This window comes from Sus scrofa, chromosome 1 (assembly GCF_000003025.6).
Source record: "Sus scrofa isolate TJ Tabasco breed Duroc chromosome 1, Sscrofa11.1, whole genome shotgun sequence".
Lineage (NCBI taxonomy): Eukaryota > Metazoa > Chordata > Mammalia > Artiodactyla > Suidae > Sus > Sus scrofa.
This window is the reverse complement of record NC_010443.5, coordinates 57795159-57817930: the sequence shown is the minus strand read 5'-3', so window position 1 is coordinate 57817930 and position 22772 is coordinate 57795159. Positions and strand designations below refer to the sequence as shown.

At 41.3% G+C, this 22772-nt stretch overlaps 1 protein-coding gene across 1 annotated transcript in view; it reads left to right on the top strand.

Moving 5' to 3' along the window:
* Window positions 1–22772, top strand: part of MDN1 (midasin AAA ATPase 1) — a 166141-nt gene that overhangs the window by 8432 nt on the left and 134937 nt on the right. Inside the window, 6 exon segments of the mRNA XM_021089975.1 lie at window positions 12808–13032; window positions 13377–13484; window positions 13565–13757; window positions 16937–17179; window positions 17422–17553; window positions 21917–22020. Coding sequence (XP_020945634.1) covers window positions 12808–13032; window positions 13377–13484; window positions 13565–13757; window positions 16937–17179; window positions 17422–17553; window positions 21917–22020 — 1005 coding nt within the window.

The window sequence follows — 22772 nt, the reverse complement described above, 5'->3', positions numbered from 1 at the left end:
ACTGAGCCACGATGGGAACTCCAATATACCGTAATATATTTAGATAGGATGCAGTCATTCAAATCAATAGATAAATGTAGGAATTCCTTTTTTTTTTTTTTTTTTTTTTTTTTCAGTCTTCCTAGGGCAGCACTTGTGGTACATGGACGTTCCCAGGCTAAGGGTCAGAATGGAGCTGCGCCTGCTGGCCTATGCCACAACCACAGCAGTGCCAGATCCAAGCCATGTCTGTGACCTACACCACAGCTCACAGCAACGCCAGAACCTTAACCCACTGAGCGAGTCCAGGGATTGAACCTGCATCTTCGCATCTTCATGGGTTTTAATTGGGATTGTTAGCACTGAGCCACAATGGGAACTTCATCAATGATGGCAGATCTTGTGATGGCTGCCTTTCATTAATGATGAGAACTACTGCAGCAGCTTCTCTTGTATTTTATTGACTCTGTCTCCACTCAGCCGTTAGGTGTTACTCCCATTTTACAGATGAGGAAACTGAGGCTCAGAGATGTTAAATAATGCCAAAGGTCCTTTTGCTAGAAAGTGGTAGAGTTGGAATTCAGTATTCGGTTGACTGCCTCCAAAGCCCATGCTTCCTTTTTTCTAGTTTGTCATGCTGCCCACTCATCCTGGCTGAGCCATTCATGTATTTGCTGACTGACTTAAAAAAACTTGACCTGAACAGCATGCTATAGCTAAGGATTATTTATACTCCCAAGAGGGAAAGAATACAGCAGTCCCCCTTTATCCATGGTTTCGTTTCCTGTGGTTGCAATTAACTGAAGTCTGCTATGTCCAAAAAATTAAATGGAAAATTCTGGAAATAAACATATAAGTTTTAGATTGCCTGCTGTTCTGAGTAGTGCGATGAAGCCTTGTGCCATCCTGCCCGGGATATGAGTCATCTCTCTCTCTGGTGTATCCACTCTGTATTGCTACCCACCTCTTAGTCACTTAGTGGTCATTGGAGTTGCAATATTGCAATGCTTGTTGACAAGTAACCTTTATTTTACTTAGTAATGACTCCCAAGTGCAAGAGTAGTGATGCTGGCAATTCAGATATTCTGTGTATTTATAAATTAAACTTTATCATAAGCAGGTATGTATAGGAAAAAAGTGTATATAGGGTTCGGTACTATCAGTGGTTACAGGCATCCACTGAAGATCTTCAAACACATTTTCTGTGGGTAAGGGGGGACTTAATATAGTTCATTTGGGCTGTACTGGGTTAATTTCTTGGCTTCAGTTTTGCATTTGCTGCCAGTTTGTCCTGGACATGTGGATCCACATCATTGATGTCTTTGATTGGAAAGAGCAATAATGGGTAGGCATAGTTTCTGTCTTTGTGGTCAGTAGAAGGTAAAGTGCTGTGGTAGGGCATGTTCCATGTGTGGGGGGTCTTGTGTATATGGCCAGTCATGCTGAAATCAGGCTGGCATAGAACGAGGGACCAAAAGTTGTTATGCTCTAGAGTTCTCTAATGGCACAGCGGGTTAAGGATCCTATGTCGTCACTGCAGTTCCATCCCTGGCCTAGGAACTTCCACATGCCAAGGATGTGGCGAAAAAAAAGTAGTTTTGCTTTTTTACACCTCTGCTTCAAAACTGTGTTCAGGAATGCTATAAAGGTGACACTCTTTAATTTTAGACTCTTCCCCCAGAATTATTATTATTTTGCTTTTTAGGGCTGCACTCACGTGGCATATGGAGGTTCTCAGGCTAGGGGTCCAGTCGGAGCTACAGCTGCCAGACTACACCACAGCCACAGCAACACGGGATCCAAACTGCGTATGCAACCTACGCCATAGCTCACGGCAACACTGGATCCTTAACCCACTGAGTGAGGCCAGGGATCGAACCCGCAACCTAATTGTTCCTAGTCGGATTTGTGTCCACTGCGCCATGACGGGAACTTCTGCCCCCAGGAGTTACTATTTTTGGCCTCACATATAGCATGTGGAAGTTTCTGGGCCAAGGATCAAATCCGTGCCATAGTGGATCACAACACCGGATCTTTAACCCACTGTGCCACCAGGGAACTCCTTCCTTATTCTGACAGCATCCTTCTGAGGAAAAGAACATTCTCTTTTCTTTAAATTACGGAAGTAATATATTTAAATAAAACTTAACAATACAGAATTGTAAAAAACAGAAGTCCTCTCCACCCTGAAATCCTACTCCAGAGATAACTGCTGTTAGTAGTTTGGTTCATTTCCTTCCGTATTTCTTTTGTGTTTTTGCTTTTTTAGGGCCATACTCATGGCACATGGAAGTTCCAGGCTAGGGGTCGAACTGGAGCTACAGCTTCTAGCCTATACCACAGCCATATGGGACCTGAGCCGTGTCTGCAACCTGTGCCACAGCCTGTGGCAGTGCTGGATCCCCGACCCACTGATCGAGGCCAGGGACCAGACCCACATCCTAATGGATACTAGTTGGCCAAATCTCTCTTCTTTTTCTCTTACACCCACCAGAGAGTCTGCACACTAATATATTTATATGCATATATTTAAAAAATAGCTTTATTGAGATATAGTTCATAAGTATACAATTCGGTGGTTTTTTAATATATTCACAGATATGCAACCATCACTACTGCAAATTTTAGAACACTTGTGTACATACTTTTGAAATAAAGTTTGGAGTTTCGTGGTGGCTCAGCAGGTTAAGGATCCGGTGTTGTCACTGCTGTGGCTCTGGTTACAGCTGTGGCGAACATTTGATCCATAACCCAGGATCTTTTGCATGCCATGGATGGGGCCAAAAATTTTACATATTATAATTTTTAACTTGTGTCTTGTTTTTTAGATTTAGTCACATGTGGATGTCTTTGTGTGTAAGTAAATAAAGTTATTTTAATAGTTGTATAGGAGTTTCTGTTGTGGCTCAGCAGGTTAAGAATCCGACTAATATCCACGACAATGCAGGTTTGATCCCTGGCCTTGCTCAATGGGTTAAGGATCCAGCATTGCTGCAGTCTATAGTGTAAGTTGCAGATGCGACTTAGATCTGGTGTTTCTGTGGTATAGACTGGCAGCTGCAGCTCTGATTCGACCCCTAGCCTGGGAACTCCCATATGCTGCAAGTGCAGCTCCCAAAAGAAAAACAAAATATTTGAATAGTATTTTATACTTATCCCTTTCTGAGGCAATTAGGTTTTTTTGTTTTTTGTTTTTTTTTTTAATTTTGGATGTACAACATGACATTGAACATCCTTGGGCATGAAAATTTGTTTGCAGTGGGAATTAGAAATGCAGATTTTGGAACTCAATGGTGGTGTTTTAGTAATGATATATATTTATACAAGCCTTATAGTGTTTATGTACATAGATACGTTTTGTCTTTTTGATCTTTACTGTGACACATTCAGGCGTGATTAGTCCCATTTCAAATCTTTGGAGGGGTTAACTAAGTTGTTCTAAGTGTCAGAGCCAGAACTAGACCACAGGTCTTATTTTTCTTCTTCTTTTTTTTTTTTTTCTGGCCGCACCTATGGTATGTGGAAGTTCCCAGGCTAGGAATTAAACCTGGGCCACTGCAGTGACAATGCTGGATCTTTAACCTGCTGAGCCACAAGGAAGCTCCTACAGGTCTTACTTTTAGATGCTCAAAGGAGTGTGATGAGTTGCCCAAATAAGTGGCTCATCCAAGGTAGATGTTTAACTGGATGGTATTCCTTGCATTTTAGACCTTATGGCTCCTTGTCTTACTCCAAGAAAGAGACCATTCTCCTTAGTCTTCAAATATTCTTTTTTTTTTTTTTTTTTTAATTGTCTTTTTTTGGCCTTTTCCAGGGCCACTTCCTGTGGCACATGGAGGTTCCCAGGCTAGGAGTCTAATCGGAGCTGTAGCCACCGGCCTACGCCAGAGCCACAGCAACACGGGATCTGAGCCGCATCTGTGACCTACACTACAGCTTACGCAACGCTGGATCCTTATCCCACTGAGCAAGGCTAGGGATTGAACCCGCAACCTCATGGTTCCTAGTCAGATTCATTAACCACTGAGCCATGAAGGGAACTTCTCTTCAAATATTCTTTAGGGAAAAATCTGATCATGTTATCCTCTGGCTAAGTATGCTTTATTGGCCCATTCATCATTGCTTAGATCAGAATTTTAAAGTGCTCTCTAAAAAGGATGGGTCTCTAGAGAAAAGGGTGCTGTAGTCAACTACAACAGGGGAGAATATCAGCGAGTCCTGCTGTATACTTAGAGTGGACCACAGTCTCTTCCCCACAGGCTTACGGCCATTGCCAGCCCGCTCTGCTCATGTCCCCTTATCCTCTAAGACCTCTTGGGTCAGCTTGACCCCTTGGTTACTGCTTATCTGCCTACTTGTTTGTTTGTTGCTGTGCATTGGTTCCATATGCCTGCCCAAACCAGCTGGCCCATGAGCTAGTGGACTGCCAGCCTACCACACCTCAGCTGCTGTGTTGTTTCTTCTAAGCCAGCTGAAGCTTTTATAAGCCCATTTGTCCAGCCACCTCCAAAATACTATGGGTGTTCATTTAATCAAGCCTCTGTTCCTGTTTGCCTGGCTTACTCATTGAAATCTAAGCCCTCCCGCTTATCTCCTAAATGCTCATTCTTGTGTATTCTCACCCAGGCCTCTTCCCTCACCCAAAACCTTTCCCTTGTCTGCTCCATAATCTGCATACTCTTTTATATACTTAGCCACTTCTCTTAAAGTTCTTTTTGCCTCCATGCTGCCACTGATGTGTGGTGGTCCTTTTTTTTTTTTTTTTTTTTTATGGAGGTTCCCAGGCTAGGGGTCTAATCAGAGCCATAGCCACTGGCCTATGCCAGAGCCACAGCAATGCAGGATCCGAGCTGCGTCTGTGACCTACACAGCTCATGGCAATGCCCGATCCTTAACCGACTGAGTAAGGCCAGGGATCGAACCCGCAACCTCATGGTTCCTAGTCGGATTCACTAAGCACTGCGCCACGACGGGAACTCTGTGGTGGTCTTGATACTTTGTCCGTTTTACGACTTTAGGTTGGGCCTCTTTAATCTCATCTTCCACATCCCTCATGGTTTCTCTGCATGTCTAGTGGCTGTCTTCCTTTCTGTTTTTCAAACTTTTCTAAAACGTCTTTCCCTATCCTGTATAACTTGTCTCTGTAACATCTGCCATCTTATGCTTTATTTTCTGCCGCTGCTTTTTGTGATCACTGACCAACCTCCTAGTTCCTCTTCCTTTGAAGAACTTGACAATTGGCCCATCATCTTCGGGCACCCCGGCCTCTTTATCACACTTGAAACTCACATACAATGCTGACTCTTATTCCTTGACTAGTTAATCTCCAATGAACTTCTCTTTTCATTTTTCCTACCCTGCTCACTGTATAACCACTACAGTTATACCCTGGGCCTAACTCACATCTGCACCACTACCTTTGGAATCACTGATTCAGATATCCCATTCCTAGACTGCCATCTTCTGACCTACTAGTTCACTTGCTCAGTACACTTAACACGTTGTTCTTTATCCTCACTAGGATCGCCAGTTCTTTCTTCCTATTTATCAGGTCCTTCCTGTTTGTATCTTCCTAATACAGCTAGACATGTCCTGCAAACATAATTTTTGTGTGTGTGTGTTTTAGGGCTGCACCCATGGCATGTGGAAGTTCCCAGGCTCAGGGTTGAATCAGAGCCGCAGCTGTCAGTCTTCGCCACAGCAATGCCAGATCCGCGCTGCCTCTGCAACCTACGCCACAGCTCATGGCAGCACTGGAACTTGAACCCTATGAAAGAGGCCAGTGATTGAACCCACATCCTCATGGATACTAGTCCAGTTTGTTACCGCTGAGTCACCATGGGAACTCCTGGCTGCTGTCTTTCTATTTCTGTTTCTTTGTCCATCGGTTTAGTGTTCATATCTTTCTAGAAAACTCCAACTCTCTTGATAAATCCACCTTCTTCATGTCTGTCGTAGAGCACCTGAATCACACATCTGAGCGTGGAGCTGGAAAGCCTGGATTCAAGTAGTCTCTCTATACACAGTAGCTTTGTGACCTTGTGCAAATAACCTAACCACTTCAGCTTCTGTAGTTGTACATTTGGGATAATGGTACTGACTGTTGACAGATTCCCTTTTCTACTCCCACTTCAGAGTAGACTTGGGTAATGAGAGTGCAGAGCTAAACCAGTAGCTTTCATCATAGACCAACACATAGAGGGCTCGGAGGAGTTTGCTCTTACCCCTTTTCCCACTCCTTGGGTTTCCTTCTACTCAACTTGTCAAGGAGTGTGGTAGAAACAAGAGTGTGCTACTGCATCCTATGCTACCTGTACCTGCTTAAGCAGGATCCACTGAGAATCACTGTGTCTACAGTATACTTAAATTCTGCTGAGTATGTTTAGACTTTTAAAATTTCTTTTCATTCTTATAAATGCACATACCTTTTTTTGTTGTGAAAAAATATAAAATTTCCCCTCTTGACCATTTTTAAGTGTATAGTTTAATAGTGTTAAGTATTTTTATATTGTTGTAAAATAGATCTTCAGAAGCTTTTCATCGTGAAGAACTGAAACTTTATACCTTTTTTTTTTTGTATTTAGGGCCCAACTCGCATGGCATATGGAGGTTCCCAGGCTAGGGGTCAGATCGGAGCTACAGCTGCCAGCCTACACCATAGCTACAGCAACGCACGATCTGAGCTGCATCTGCGACCTGCACCACAGCTCACAGCAATGCTGGATCCTTAACCCACTGAGAAAGACGAGGGATCTTACCGGCAACCTCATGGTTCCTGGTTGGATTTGTTTCCAACACGCCATGACAGAAACTCCTGAAACTTTATACTCTTTAAACAACTCCCTTTTGTTCCTTCCCCCCAGCCCCTGGTAGCCAATATTTTACTTTATCTATGCATTTACTACTTTAAATTTATACTTCATCTATGAATTTGACTATTTTATAGATTTTACTACTACCATAATTGAAATCATACAGTATTTGTCCTTTTATGATGGGCTTATTTCATTTATCATGATGTCCTAAAGATTCATCTATGTTGTCAAATTGACTGGATTTCCTTCATTTCAGGTCTGCACAGTCTTAAGTCTGCTGTGTGTACACACCACAATTTATTTGTTCATCTGTCAAAAGACATTTGGATTGCTTCTGTCTCTTGGCTATTGTGAATAGTGCCATTACGAACATGGGTGTGCAAATATCTCTGAGACCCTGCTTTCGGTTCTTTTTAGTTATGTACCTAGAAGTGGGATTACTGGGTCCTGTGGATCAATGCATCATCTAATGCACTGTATTTCAGTCTGTAATTAAAACGGTATGTTGGGGATCTGGTGTTTCCATGAACTGTGGTGTGGGTCGCAGACTTGGCTTGGATCCCGAATTACTGGCTGTGGCGTAGGCTGGCAGCTGTAGCTCCGATTTGACCCCTAGCCTGGGAACTTCCATATGTGCCTCGGGTGTGGCCCTAAAGAGCAAAAAAAAAAATTGTGTTTGTGGGAGTTCTTTTTTGGCTCAATAGTAATGAACCTGACTAGTATTCTTGAGGATGTGGGTTTGATCCCTGGCCCCCACTCAGTGGGTTAAGGATCCAGCGATGCGGTGAGCTGTGGTGTAGGTTGCAGAACGGCTCAGATCTGGGGTTGCTGTGGCTGTGGTTGTAGGCTGGCAGCTGCAGCTCCAATTCAGCCCCTAGCCTGGGAACTTCCATATATGTGGTGTGGCCCTAAAAAGACCAAAAAAAGAAAAAAAAAGTGTGTTTATTTTCTGGTGAAAAAAGATGTGCTTGTTTCCTTTTAAGGAACCTACTTAACTGTCTTCCTTGGTGTTTTACCACTTTATGATCCCACCACCAGTACACAAGGGTTCCAACTTTTCTGCATCCTTACCAACAATTATTTTCTTAGTTTTTGTTTGTTTCTGATGAGAGCTAATGGATGTGAGGTGGTATCTCAGTTGTGGTTTGGCTTGTATTTATTTCTCTGATGATTAGTGATGTTTTATGTGCTATTTGTCATTTGTATATCAGAAATGTCTATTAAAGTTCTTTGTCTATTTTTTAATGAGGGCTTTTTTTTGGGGGGGAGGAGCTTTTTGTCTTTTCTAGGGCTGCACCTGTGGCATATGGAGGTACCCAGGCTAGGGGTCTAATCAGAGCTGTAGCAGCCGGCCTATTCCAGAGCCAGAGAAAAGCCAGATCCGAGCTGCATTTGTGACCTACACCACAGCTCACGGCAACGCCAGATCCTTAACCCACTGAGTGAGGCCAGGAATCGAACCTTCAACCTCATGGTTCCTAGTCAGATTCGTTAACCACTGAGCCACGACGGGAACTCCCTTTTTTTTTAATGAGGTTACTTGATTTTTTTTGTTGTTGTATGTAGGAGTTCTATATGTATTCTCTTATTATATATGTAATTTGTAGATATTTTCTCCCATTCCATAGGCTGTCTTCATTCTGTTGATTATTTCCTTTGCTATGCAGAAGCTTGTTAATTTGATGTAATCTCATTTATCTCTTTGTGCTTTTGGTGTCATATTGAGAAAAATCATTGCCGAGTTCAGAGTTATGAAGCTTTTCACCTATGTTTTATTCTAGGAGTTTTATAAGTTTGGGTTTTATGTTCAAGTCTATAATTCATTTTGAGTTTTTTTTTTTTTTTTGCTCTGCCCATAGCATGTAGAGGTTCCCAGGGCCAGGGATCAAACCTATGCCACAGCACTGACCTGAGCCTCTAGAGTGACAAAACTAGATGCTTAACTCACTGAGCCACTAGGGAACTCTTTGAAGATTTATTTCTAGACTCTGTTTTACCATTGGTTTATGTGTTTTTATGCCAGTATCATAGTATTTTTTTTTTTTCTTATCTTTTTTTTTTTTTTTTTTTTTTTTTGCCATTTCTTGGGCCACTCCAGTGGCATATGGAGGTTCCCAGGCTAGGGGTTGAATCAGAGCTGTAGCCGCCGGCCTACGCCAGAGCCACAGCAACGCGGGATCCAAGCCGTATCTGCAACCTCTACACCACAGCTCATGGCAACGCCAGATCGTTAACCCACTGAGCAAGGCCAGGGATGGAACCCGCAACCTCATGGTTCCTAGTTGGATTCGTTAACCACTGTGCCACGATGGGAACTCCCTAACTTCTATTTGGAGAGGTGGTCCTATTCTCTATACCCAGAGTTTTATGACAAGTTACTCCCAGTATCATAGTATTGATTACTGTATTTTTGTAACATGTTGTGAAAATCAGGTAATGTGAATCCTTCAACTTTGCTCTTTTTCAAATTGGTTTGGAAAATCAGGGTTCTTTGAGATGCTATATACATTTTAGGATTTTATTCTATTTCTTAAAAAAATGCTGTTGGTATTTTGATAAGAACTGCGTTAAATTTCTAGGTCATTTTGGGTAGTATTGATACATTAATAATACTGTCTTCCAGTCCATGAACATGGAATGATGGAATGTCTTTCTGTTTATGTCTTTAATTTGTTTTACCTTTTTGGTTAGGTTAATTCATAAGTTTTTTGTTTTTTTTTTTTTGTCTTTTTTCGGTGTCACATGTGGCATATGAAAAGTCCCAGGCTAGAGGTAGAATCGGACCTATAGCTGCTGGCCTACATCCACAGCAATGCCAGATCTGAGCAGCATCTTCAACCTACACTGCAGCTCACTGCAACACTGGATCTTTAACCCACTGAGTGAGGCCAGGGATTGAACTTGCATCCCCATGGATACAGGACGGGTTTCTAATGCTCCTAGCCACAATGGGAACTCCCAGTATTTTATTCTTTTTGATGGTATTATAATAAGTGGAATTGTTTCTTTTCTTTCTTTTTTCCTTTTTTTTTTTTTTTAATGGCCAAACCCGAGGCAGATGGAAGTTCCCATGCTAGGGGGTCGAATTTTATTTTTTGAAGGTTTTCTGCCATATCTAAGGTTATGTTCTCTGTGATCAGAGATAATTTTATTTCTTTCTTTCCAATTTGAATGCTTTTTGTTTTTCTTGCCTACTTCACTGGCTTAGGACTTCCAGTACTGCGTTGAATGGAAATGTGAGGACAGGCACCCTTGTTTTGTTCCTGATCTTAGAGAAGAGCATTCAGTCTTTCACTATACAGTATGTTAGCTGTGGGTTTTTCATATATGGCTTTTATAATGCTGAGGTAGTTTTTTGTATTACAGGTTTGGTGAGTGATTTTATCATGAAAAAATCTTGAATCCTGTCAAATGCTTTTTTCTACATTAATTGATATCATTATGTGTTCTTTCTCCTTTATTTTCTGAATATGTATTACTTTATTTTCTTTTTTTTTTCTTTTTTGTTGGTCTTTTCTAGGGCCTCACTCACGGCGTATGGGGGTTCCCAGGCTAGGAGTCTAATCGGAGCTGTAGCCGCCAGCCTATACCAGAGCCACAGCAACACAGGAATCCGAGCCTCATCTATGACCTACACCACAGCTCATGGCAACACCAGATCCTTAACCCACTGAGCAAGACCAGGGATCGAACCCACAACCTCATGGTTCCTAGTTGTATTTGCTAACCACTGAGCCATGATGGGAACTCCTGATTTTCATTGTCGATCCATCATTGTATTCCAGGAATGACCACTTGGTCATAGTATATAACCTTTTTAATAGGTTGTGCTTTGCTAGTATTTTGAGAGGATTTTTATATTAATATTCCTCAGGACTATTGGTCTGTGGTCTTCTTCTGTTGTAGTGTCATTATTTGCTTTGGTGTCAGGGTAATGCTTGCCTCATAGAACGAACTAGGAAGTGTTCTTGAAAAGGATTGGTGCTAATTCTCAGAGTGGATTTCTTGTCCATAGCATATAGTTTGATCCTGTTTTTTCAAGCTATTTAGCCAATCTATGTTTTTCAACTGAGAGTAAACCATTTACATTAAAAGTAATTACTGAGAATTTCCCACTGTGGTGCGTTGGGATCAACAGTGTTTCTGCAGTGGCAGGGAATGAGGGTTTGATCCCTGGCCCAGTGCAGTGGTATAAGGATCTAGTGTTGCCAAAGCTGTGGTGTATGTCGCAACTCTGGCTTGGATTTGATCTCTAGCCTGGGAATTCCATATGTCATGGGGCGGCCAAAAGAGAAAAAAAAATGAAAGTGTTTACTGATATGAAGGACTTACTATTGCCATTTTGTTAATTGCTTTTTTATATGTCTTACAGCTTTTTGTCCCTCTATTCCAGTCTTACTGGCTTTGTGTTTCACAAGGCTCTCTTCCTAATCTTTTTTTTTTTTTTTTTTTTTTTTTTTGGTCTTTTTAGGGCTGTACCCACGGCATATGGAGGTTCCCAGGTAGGGGTTGAATTGGAGCTGTATCTGCCTGCCTACACCACAGCCACAGCAACAGCAGGATCCAGGTCAAGTCTGTGACCTACACCACAGCTCGTAGTAACGCCAAATCCTTAACCCACTGAGTGAGGCCAGAGATTGAGCCCATGTCCTCATGATACTAGTCGGGTTCATAACCACTGAGCCACGACGGGAACTTCCTCCTCCTAATTTTTTAAGATGCAACCAAAGCATTTTTTCCTGACTCCCCAGGTTCAGTTGAATCTATTTTCTTTGCGCCTCTTGTTGTTTCTCTGTCTTCCTTACTAGATTGAAAGCTCCTCAAGGAAAGTATCATGTTTTTCATTTCATTTTATTTTTTTGGCTGTCCCATGGAATATGGAGTTCTCAGGCCAGGATCAGATCTGAAACCCTGGATCCTTAACCCTCTGTGCCTGGCCAGGCATAGAACCTGCGGTCCTAGTGCTGTAGATGTAGATACACTGCTGATTCCATTGCACTACTGCGGGAACTCCGAGGAAAATATCTTCTTGGCTTTGTACCCTCAGTCTTAACACAGTCTCTAGCTCATAGTGAGAAGTCAATAAATAATTGTTGAAAATAAGTATATGTTCAGTAGTAAACACTTGTAGTAAGTACTTGTAGTTTTTTATTTCTTCTTAAATAAGTCATGCCATCATCTTAGTTCCTGAATTTGAACAGAACATAATCTTATGACTCAGTGGTTTTAGTATTTGTCTGTCTTGTTTCTCAAACCTTTGTGAATCCCTGTTATGTTCTGCTGTCTTACCTCAAAGTGGACATGTAGACTTTAAAAAAAATTTTTTTTTAATGATTTTTATTTTTTCCATTATAGTTGGTTTACAGTGTCCTGCCAGTTTTCTACTGTACAGCAAAGTGACCCAGTCACACATTTATATAGTCTTTTTCTCACATTATTCTTCATCATGCTCCATCACAAGTGACTAGATACAGTTCCTAGTGCTATACATCAGGATCTCATTGCTTATCCATTTCAAATGCAATAGCTTGGGTCTCTTAACCCCAGATTCCCAGTCCATCCCATTCCCTCCCCCTCGGCAACCACAAGTCTTTTCTCCAAGTCCATGAGTTTCTTTTCTGTGGAAAGGTGCACTTGTGCCGCATATTAGATTCCAGATATGTGATATTATATGGTATTCGTCTTTCTCTTTCTGACTTACTTCACTTAGTATGAGAGTCTCTAGTTCCATCCATGTTACTGCAAATGGCGTTATTTTCTTTTTTATGGCTGAGTAGTATTCCATTGTATAAGAACGGAACAAAGGAGAAAAACTTTCATTGAAAAAGACACATGCACCTGTATGTTCATTGCAGCACCATTCATGATAGCCAAGACATGGAAACAACTTAAATTTCTATCAATAGGTGGATGAATTAAAGTGGAGATGTTCTTCCAAAAAATAATAATAATAATAAAGTGGAGATGTATACCTTGATAGTCTTAGCAGTGAGAATTCTTTTTCTTTCTGAAGGTTTGCCCTGAGGTATTTCAAGGACACGTCTCCAGTCTTTCAAAGACTCTTCCTAGAGAGTTCAGATGCAAATCCAGTGCGGTATGGTCGCAGGCGGATGAAGCTCCGGGACCTAATGGAAGCAGCTTACAAGTTTCTGCAGCAAGAGCAGTCTGTGTTCCGGGAGCTCTGGGACTGGAGTGTGTGTGTCCCTCTCCTCAGAAGCCATGACACCTTGGTCCGCTGGTGCGTAGCTGTTGGACTGTTCCTGTGCTTCTAGTATTGGAATGGTAGTCTGCAGTTAGGTGCGTGAGGAGGGAAAGAAAACCATTTAAAATGTGTTGTTTTTGTTCTGGTCCCGTTGGGGTTCTTAATCCCTTTCCTTAATTGTGCATCATTTCAGAGAAGAATCAAATGATGAGTGGAATTTTTGTGCTAGCTAGTGAATTCTGCTGGATTTGTGTTTTCTACCCTATGTGTGTTATTTCTGTAAGATTTCCTTTTCTACTGTTCAGTTGACAATCGAAGTTTTCCTTATTCTCTGGAATCAGCTGCAGGTCCTGAGTTTTATGTACTTTGGTTTTCTCCAGGTACACAGCCAATTGTCTTGCTTTGGTCACCTGTATGAATGAAGAACACAAGCTATCATTCCTTAAGAAGATTTTTAACAGTGAGGAACTGATCCATTTCAGGTTGAGGTAAGCAGGAGCACTGTTCGAGCTCTTGATGTGGCTTTACTGGGCATGGGAGTAATTGATGAGATGCTCATTTCCCTCAGGTTACTCGAAGAGGCCCAGCTGCAGGACTTGGAGAAGGCCTTGGTGTTGGCCAATCCAGAAGCCTCCCTTTGGCGTAAGGAGAAGGAGCTGCAGTACTTACAAGGACACCTTGTTTCAGCTGACCTCTCCTCCAAGGTGACTGCTGTATGTGGTGTGGTGCTGCCTGCTCAGCCGCCGGCCCCCAGAGAGCAGGTATGTTGACATCAGTGGGGTGTGTGCTCTCCTCCATCTAAACACCGAGTGTTTTTTCCTTGGCTGGGCTCTGTTTTAGGTTTGAGCCAAATCAAGTTGTCCAGATTGCTGTTCCAAGTACAGACGTGTTCAGGAAGAGATTAAGAAAACTTTATTTAGGATTACCCTCCTCTCTTAGAGTCCTTTTGTCCCTGTTTAATGTTGAATTAGAAGTTGTAATGATGCCTATGTGCTGCTTTCAACTTTAGCAAAGCTTTTCCTTATGTGATCTCAGTCATTTGCTACAACAGCTGTTTGGTGTGGGTGGTGCATGCTGTGATACCATATTTATGCAAAACTAAGGCAGAATGACTTGCCCAGGACCCTTGGACTGCCCTTTGGCAGAGATGGGGCCAGGCCCAGATATAACCCTGTTTCCCAGCAGGCTCTTTCTCTCAGAATATTCTCTTTGCCTGATGTATGGGGGGCTAGTATCTATAGAGTACTTGGCCCCTGCCTTAGGAAATGACCTTCTTTCCAAGAATGTGGCTCCAGACCCCACTTTGGAAAGTGTTGTCCATTATATTCTGTTTTCATAATCTGGAGCCATTGGGAACCAGTCTCTTTTTCCCCAGAACCTTTAAGTCATTTGCCATTTTGTCTGATGATCGATCCACCAGTTTTCTTCTTGGAACAAGTCTTGGATCATTCATTGAACCATCAATTTGTAATCTGGCAAGTACAATTAAAAGGAATAAGCGTAGGGGAGTTCCTGTCGTGGCGCAGCAGTAATGAATCCGACTAGGAACCATGAGGTTGCATGTTCAATCCCTGGCCTTGCTCAGTGGGTTAAGGATTCGGTGTTGCTCTGAACTGTGGTATAGGTCGCAGACGCAGCTCAGATCTGGCATTGCTGTGGCTGTGGCGTAGGCCGACAGCTACAGCTTGAATTTGACCCCTAGCCTGGAACCTCCATATGCCACGGGTATGGCCCTAAAAAGACAAAAGACCAAAAAAAAGGGGGGGGGGCATAAGTATAATATAGATGTAAAAAAATTGCACGTCTTAAGTGTACAGCTGAATGACTGTTCATAAACTAGATATATCTGTTGCCAGTATTGAGACACCAGCATTTCCAGAGCCCCTTGTGTTTCCCTCTGGTCAGCAAGAACTCGCCACCCGTCTTTAACCACCAGGAAAGGATTCTGCTTGGGGTGGGCTTGATATGGGTAGCAGGTGCAGAGTATGGGGGCAGAAGTGCGGAATGGTCGACAGCCCAGCCTGCCTGCTTATTGCTGAGAGTGAAAAAAGTTTGAGAACTTCCAGCCCTGTATCTTATTTTGTCCTAGCATATCTTTGGGAAGAAGCCATGTTGTTGAAGAAGTTAGTGTTCCATAAAAGTTAATAATCACTGCATTTTTCCAAGAGATCCTTTTTCCTATGTCATATTAGGTGCATTATTAAAAATTTTTTGTTGTGGTGAAATACATATAATATTTACCATCTTTAACTTTTTTTGTGTGTGTTTTTTTTGGGGGGGGGCTGCACCTGTGGCATGTGGAAGATCCCAGGCAAGGGGTAATGTCAGAGCTGTAGCCGCAGGCCTACACCACAGCCACAGCAATGCAGGATCTGAGCCACGTCTGCCACCTATACCACAGCTTGTGGCAATGCCGGATCCATAACCCACTGAGCAGGGCCAGGGATCAAACCCACATCCTCATGATTACTAGTCAGGTTTGTTTCTACTGTGCCACACCGGGAATTTCCAGAACTTTTTTATCTTGGAAAACTGAAACTACCCATTAAACATACGGGGTGCATTATTATTTTTATTTTACTTTTTGTTATAGAAAATGTTAAACATATTCCAAAGTAGAAATAATAATGTAATGAATCCACATGTACCCATCAATAGTAATTATAAATTCATGAGTATGTTGCATTTGTGTTTCTGAACACTTTTCCCACACCATATTATTTTGTTTTATGGGGTTTGTTTGTTTGTTTGTTTTTGTCTTTTGGCTGGTTCCATAGCATGGGTAAGTTCTGGGGCCAGGGATTGAGCCTGTGCCACTGCAGCACAATGCTGGATCTTAACCCACTGTGCCACTAGGGGACTCCAACACCATATTCTTTTGAAGCAATTCCCAGTTAATGTGTCATTTCTTAACCTAATTATAGGCATAACTCATTTTATTGATTTTGCTTTATTGTGCTTTGCAGACAATGCATTTTTTACAAATTGAAGGTTTGTGGCAATGCTGCCTTGAGCAAGTCTGTTGGTGTCATTTTTCTAACAGCGTTTTTTCACTTTTTGTCTCCGTCACATTTTGCTAATTTTTGCAGTATTTCCAGCTATTTGATTATTATATTTGTTATGGTAATTTGTGGTCAGTGATCTTGGATCTTGCAAAGATTACAACTCACTGAAGTCTCAGTTGGTGATTAGCACTTTTTAACCATAATGTATTTTTAAATTAAGGCATGTAGATTGTTTTTTTAGACATAAAGCTATTTGAGCACTTAACAGACCACAGAATAGTATAAACATAATTTTTATATATACCAGGAAACCAAAAACATTGTGTGACTCACTTTATTAGGATGTTTTATTGCTGTGATATGGACCTACAGTGTCTCTGAGATATACCTATATTTTAGCATATATAATCAATATTAAAAAAAAAAAAAGACTTGAAAAAAAACCCCAAACAACCCAGTACTCTTTATTATACCTGGAAGAAAATGGAACAATTTTATAATATATCCTTTTAGTGTCCTTATTTCCCTGTTTGTCCCATAAATGTATTGTGTGCCTTCTTGATCTTAGACATGAAATCCTAGAATATAGTAAAAGCAAAAATCCAGTCATGACAGATGAGGTTTGCTTTCTTCCCCCATGTATCAACTGTTTTGGCTTCTTAAACTTTGGGACACTTTTAAGAAAAAGAAAATTTGTTAATAAATTTCCATCTTCCTCCCCAAGCTTGGAGTGAGGGAGATAGGAAAGGGAAAATAGTCAGATCCTTACTTTGCAGAACTTATCTTTTGTGATTATAATTCTTGTACTGCTAACTTATTTGTAGAGGTTTACATAAAGGTCAGTGGAAGCATTGTCACAGGAGTTAGCCTGTGCTCTTTGGAGGAATGCCTCTTCTTTTCTTGACGTGCCTATTATTTCTCACTTGCCTCCTTAGGCTGGTAGTAGGAGTTCTTCTCGCGAACAGGAGCTGGCCCTTAGGTCTTATGTGCTGGTTGAATCAGTCTGCAAAAATCTTCAGACCCTGGCTATGGCAGTGGCTTCTCAGAACGCTGTGTTGTTGGAAGGACCAATTGGATGTGGCAAAACTTCCTTAGTTGAACATTTAGCTGCAATGACAGGTAGAAGGAAGCCCCCTCAACTTCTCAAAGTCCAGCTCGGAGACCAGACCGACAGTAAGGTAACTAAGAAATGGCACATTTTGATGGGTGACCATGCTTTTGAATATTTGCATTAAGTTATTGTTTTTGCTAAAGGAGTGTGAGAATAGTTACTGGTCTTCCTCATACCTGAGGTGATCACACTGTAAAACCCCAGGTGCCTGCTTGCAGCCCTGGAGAAGTTTAATGGAACTAATCACAGGATGTAGCGCTGGCACTTGAGCTGTGTGGTTTCGGTAATTACTTTATCTTTTTTCTGCAGATGCTGTTGGGAATGTATCGCTGCACAGATGTCCCAGGAGAGTTTGTGTGGCAGCCTGGTACCCTGACACAGGCAGCCACAAAAGGACACTGGGTCCTTCTGGAGGATATTGACTATGCCCCCTTAGACGTGGTACGTCATCTCCCTACTAATTTTGCTAATTCCTTTTTTTTTAAATTGGAATATAGTTGACTTATAATCTTGTATTAGTTTCAGATATACAGTGAAGTAAATCAGTTGTACATATACATATACCCATTCTTTTTTCCCATATAGGTTATTACAGAATTTTGAGTAGGTTTTCTTGTGCTATACAGTAGGTCCTTTTAAATTATCTGTTTTATATATAGTAGTGTGTGTATGTTGATCCCATCCTCCTGATTTTTCCCTACCCTCCATGGTTTTGCTTTTGGTAACTGTAAGTCTGATTTGGAAATCTATGAGTTTGCATCTTTTCCTTTTTTCTTTATGGCTACACCTTGGCATATGAAATTTCCTGCACCAGGGATTGAATCTGAGCCCCAGCTGCAGCCTGTGCTGCAAGGACAGCAACTTGGGATCCTTTAATCCATTGCACCACGCCAGGGATTGATCTGAGCTGCTGCAGTTTTACTCTTGACCCACTGTGCCACAGTGGGAACTCCTGTTTTTATTGTATAAATTAGTTCTTTTGTATCATTTTTAATTAGATTATTATAGGCCAATTTCTTGTCTTCGAAGAAAGTTGTGTTAATAGTGATTCTGGGGGCTTATTTAAACAACATAGGGTAGTTCCCATCATGGCTTAGTGGTTAGCGAATCCGACTAGGAACCATGAGGTTTCGGGTTCGATCCTTGGCCTTGCTCAGTGGGTTAAGGATCCGGTGTTGTCGTGAGCTGTGGTGTAGATTGCAGACGCTGCTCGGATCCCGTGTTGCTGTGGCTCTGGTGTAGGCTGGTGGCTACAGCTCCGATTCAACCTCTAGCCTGGGAACTTCCATATACCGAGGGAGCAGCCCAAGAAATAGCAAAAAGACAAGATAAATAAATAAATAAATAAACAACATAGGTGTTTCGTTAGAGATAATATGTTGGTTACCTACCTAATCTCTTCCATATACCGCGGGAGCGGCCCAAGAAATAGCAAAAAGACAAAATAAATAAATAAATAAATAAACAACATAGGTGTTTCGTTAGAGATAATATGTTGGTTACCTACCTAATCTCACTTGAGTTCTTGGATCACTTGGCTAGTCTCTTGTTTGATAGAAAATCAGTAAAATTCTTTTTTTTTTTTTGGTCTTTTTATGGACATTGTCGAGGCATATGGAAGTTTCCAGGCTAGGGGTTGAATTGGAGCCACAGCTGCTGGCCTATACCACAGTAATGCTGGATCGGAGTTGCGTCTGCGACCCACTCCGCAGCTCACGGCAATGTCAGGTCCTTAACCCTTCGAGGTAGACCAGGGATCAAACCTGTGTTTTCATGGATGCTAATATATCCATGAGGCTGAGCCACAATGGGAACTCTGAAAATCAATCAATACTGCTTATACTGTTCCTTTAGTAGTTGAATATGTCATTAATTTTACAGCCTATCTAAAAATAGATCTGGTGGGAAGCAAATTATTTGTGTTGCAGATGCATTAGGAACTTTGATACCCCTTCTCAACTATGGTGTCTGTAGAGCAGTGGCTGAGGACATATGAAGCAAGAGATGATGTAATAAGAGGCTGTTTGTCTTTGTTCCATTACGGAAAATAAACTGGATATATATTTTTTACTTAAAAAAAAAATCGTTTTTCAGGAGATCCCGTTGTGGTGAAGCAGAATGAATCCAACTAGTATCCATGAGGATGTGGGTTCAATCTTTGGCCTCACTCAGTGGGTTAAGGATCAGGCATTGCTGTGAACTGTGGTGTAGGTACCAAACTTGGCTTGGATCCCACATTGCTGTGGCTGTGGTATAGGCCGACAGCTGCAGCTCTGATTCGACCCCTAGCCTGGGAACTTTCATCTGCTGCTGGTATAGCAGCCCCCCCAAAAAATAATTTTTTCTGTGTGTATAAAATTTAGCTATAGAGGCTGTCCATGTTTCCTCTGTATTCTGTTAAACTATGACCAGAAAAATATATTACAGATTTCCCTGAGCTTGATTTTAATTTTCTTTTAATGTGAACCCTAAAGTTACCTGTATGTGGACTTTTTCCTCTTGGATTTGTAAGAGGGAGAGAGGGGGGAGAGGAAAGCAGGCCTTTCGGTTTAGGGAGAAATGAAGGGGAAGGAGGGAGCAGTTTATAATTATGTGTCATATTTTAGAGTCTCATGAGATGAAGATGTAATGGAGTTATTGGCTTAGACAGTTTGATCACCAGTTTTTTAAGACTGGAAACTGAGTTTTCTTAATGAGCCTAGAGCCAAGGACGACTTCTACCAATGAAACTTTAAATTAAAACTGAATTATAAACTACAAGGCCAAATTAAAGGTATTTGAGTCTTAGCCCTGTCTAGTTCTCTCTTTCCTGGGCAGCTTTTTCAGACATCAGAGTACCTGGGATGTCGTTAGAATTAAATAGATTATGGAATTTATTTTAAAAAATTTTTATTGGTGTGCAGTTGACTGGATCATGGAATTTGAGCCAAAGGTGAATGAAATAAGGGATATTCTATTCGGGTCACGATGAAGCCTGGGGATCTATCCCTAGTGCAGAGCTAAGTACATTCTTTGATGACCAAGTCCAGATTTAAAATTTAAATGGATACAAACTATCCGTTTCTTTCCTGGTCTCCCTTGGGCAGTGTCTGAGTTCCATTTTGTACAGACCGTTCCCCTCCTGTTCCTACATTTGATGCCAGAGGGTATGTTGTTCTGTTGATTATGTTTAAATTTAATTGTCATTATAGCAAATTTGTGTTTATTTATTTTTGTCTTTTTAGGGCCGCACCTGTGGCATATGGAGGTTCCCAGGCTAGGGGTCTAATTGGAGCTGTTGTTGCTGGCCTACGCCAGAGCCACAGCAACACCGGATCTTTAACCCACTGAGCAAGGCCAGGGAATGAACCCTCAACCTCATGGTTCCTAGTCAGATTTGTTTCCTCTGCGCCAAGACAGGAACTTCTAAATTTGTGTTTACTTTAAAACATACGTAGATCCTTGATAGTTATTGTGTTATTTCCAGAACTTCTCAGCTAATAGTTAACCCATTGCTGTTTTAGAGTAGCTTTTATATATCTCCTTCAGGATGATTGTCTTTTGTTTCAAGTTTCAGAGTTATCTTGGAGTAGCCCCTGTATTGTTTTTCCTTTCAGCTCCTTGCCATGTATGAAAAAATGATGCATGATAACATTCTGTTGCTATTTTAGAACCCTCTTCTTTGGCTCTTTGTTCTGCTTTGTTTTTCTTTTTTAAACTTTCCCTGTAAACGCACATCCTCTAGATTCATGTATCTAGTCCATACCTTTTTTGAAAAATCTCTACTTGGAGGTTCTTTAGCAGGTCAGGTGTAGGTTTAGGATATTAGAAATTGACCTTTTCTGCTCTTTTCCAGAATAGCCCTTCCTACCTCATAGTTACCAGGCCGGAAGTTTGATGTCTCCTTCCTCTGGTCCCTCATTCACTTAGTCTGATACTGCTTAGTACTTTTCCTTTATCTCTTATTCTGTTCCCTCCTATCTCACAGCCTTAGCACAGGCTTCATTATTTTTATCTATGTAATCTATTTGCCCTCTTGCCTTTGTTACCTGACTAGTGTCATTTTTGCCTCTTTTTCTCCTAGCTGGCACTCTTTCAGTTTATCTTCCATACTGTTGCACAGTTAGTTTTCTGAAATAGAAAATACAATATTTTCCTCAGATTAAAACTCTCCCAGTAACTTTTCTGAAAAAATTTGAACTTCTTAGCTTGGCACAGGAGGCCTTTTATCATCTCTCTAAGCCTAGTATTTTTCCACTGCTTGATATGTGCCTTCTGCCCTAACCATGACAAATCCTCTCATGCTATGTTCAGGCATATGCATTTTTATATATTTGAATATTTTTGCCTAGAGTGAATGTACTCTTTCTTTATCACCAAACCTGGCTACTTCCTGCTCATACTTTAAGACTTGGTGACTGTCATTACCTCTAGGATGGTGTCACTGCCCTGCTTGTACACTGCTCTATGCTGATTATAGCCACCCTCTGTCTTCACATAATGTTTTGTCCACCCCTTGGGGTCACACCGATCATGCTGTATTGTGGTTTCTGTGGTTTTCTCCCATCAGATGCTAGGCTGTAAAGCCTCAGTCATATCTGATTTTTAATGTCTTGCTTGATTCTGGTTTACAGTAGGCACTCAGCGAATGTTGAACAAATAAATTGTTCTGCTGGAGTGTGGATGACTCCAGTATTCCCACCTGCTGTTTGAGCCCAGTTCATGCTGTGAGAAGCAGGATTTCCTCATCATTTGGTGAGAAGGTTGTTTTGGTTTTTTGTTACTTCTATCTTAATAGCTTTATCATTGGGGTTTTGTGATTCAGGTTTCTGTGCTGATTCCTCTCTTGGAGAATGGAGAGCTCTTGATTCCTGGCCAAGGTGACTATGTGAAAGTGGCTCCTGGATTTCAGTTCTTTGCAACCAGGAGGTATGTCCTCTTAACCCATCTTTTCTCACTTTGGAGCCTCATAAGTCCACATGCTAGAGTGCTGAGTACAAAAATCCTGGAGTAGAGTTCTCTTGGCCCACCTTAAGCAGAATTAGTTGGCACCGATGACAGATCCAGCCTTCTCATGCCACGTTATTTTTAATGGAGATAATTAATTTAGAAAATAAAAGTTGGGGAGTTTTCTGATGACCTAGTAGGTTAAGGATCCAGCATTGTCACTGCTGTGGCAGGGATTAGATCCCTGATTCAGGATAGCGAGGCCAAAAAAAAAGTTTTGTTTCATTTAAAAATAAGTAACCAGTCTAAAAACTTTATCTTGTTTTCATGTTTTCAAACGTAGTCAGAGATGAAACCATTGTCAAATGGCCCAGAGTTTGAGTTCTGCCATACTTTATACTGTGTATACCTTACTTGGTTGATTTTGATGGGACCAATAACACCTACTTTACAACTTGGTATAAGTTATAAAGGTTAGATTAAATATCTTCACAAAAAATCTTCTCAAAAAACCTATCATGTAGTAAGTGCCAGCCATGATGGTAATGATGGAGCTATGTTGACTTAAGGCAGTTAAAAACATAATGTTGAATATAAACATCAACAAGGAGACAAAACCTAAGCAAACTTAGTATATATCCCTATCTACATTTTTTTTTTTTTTTAAAGCTTCTTAGGGGTACACCCATGGCATATGGAAGTTCCCAGGCTAGGGGTCAAATTGAAGCAGTAGC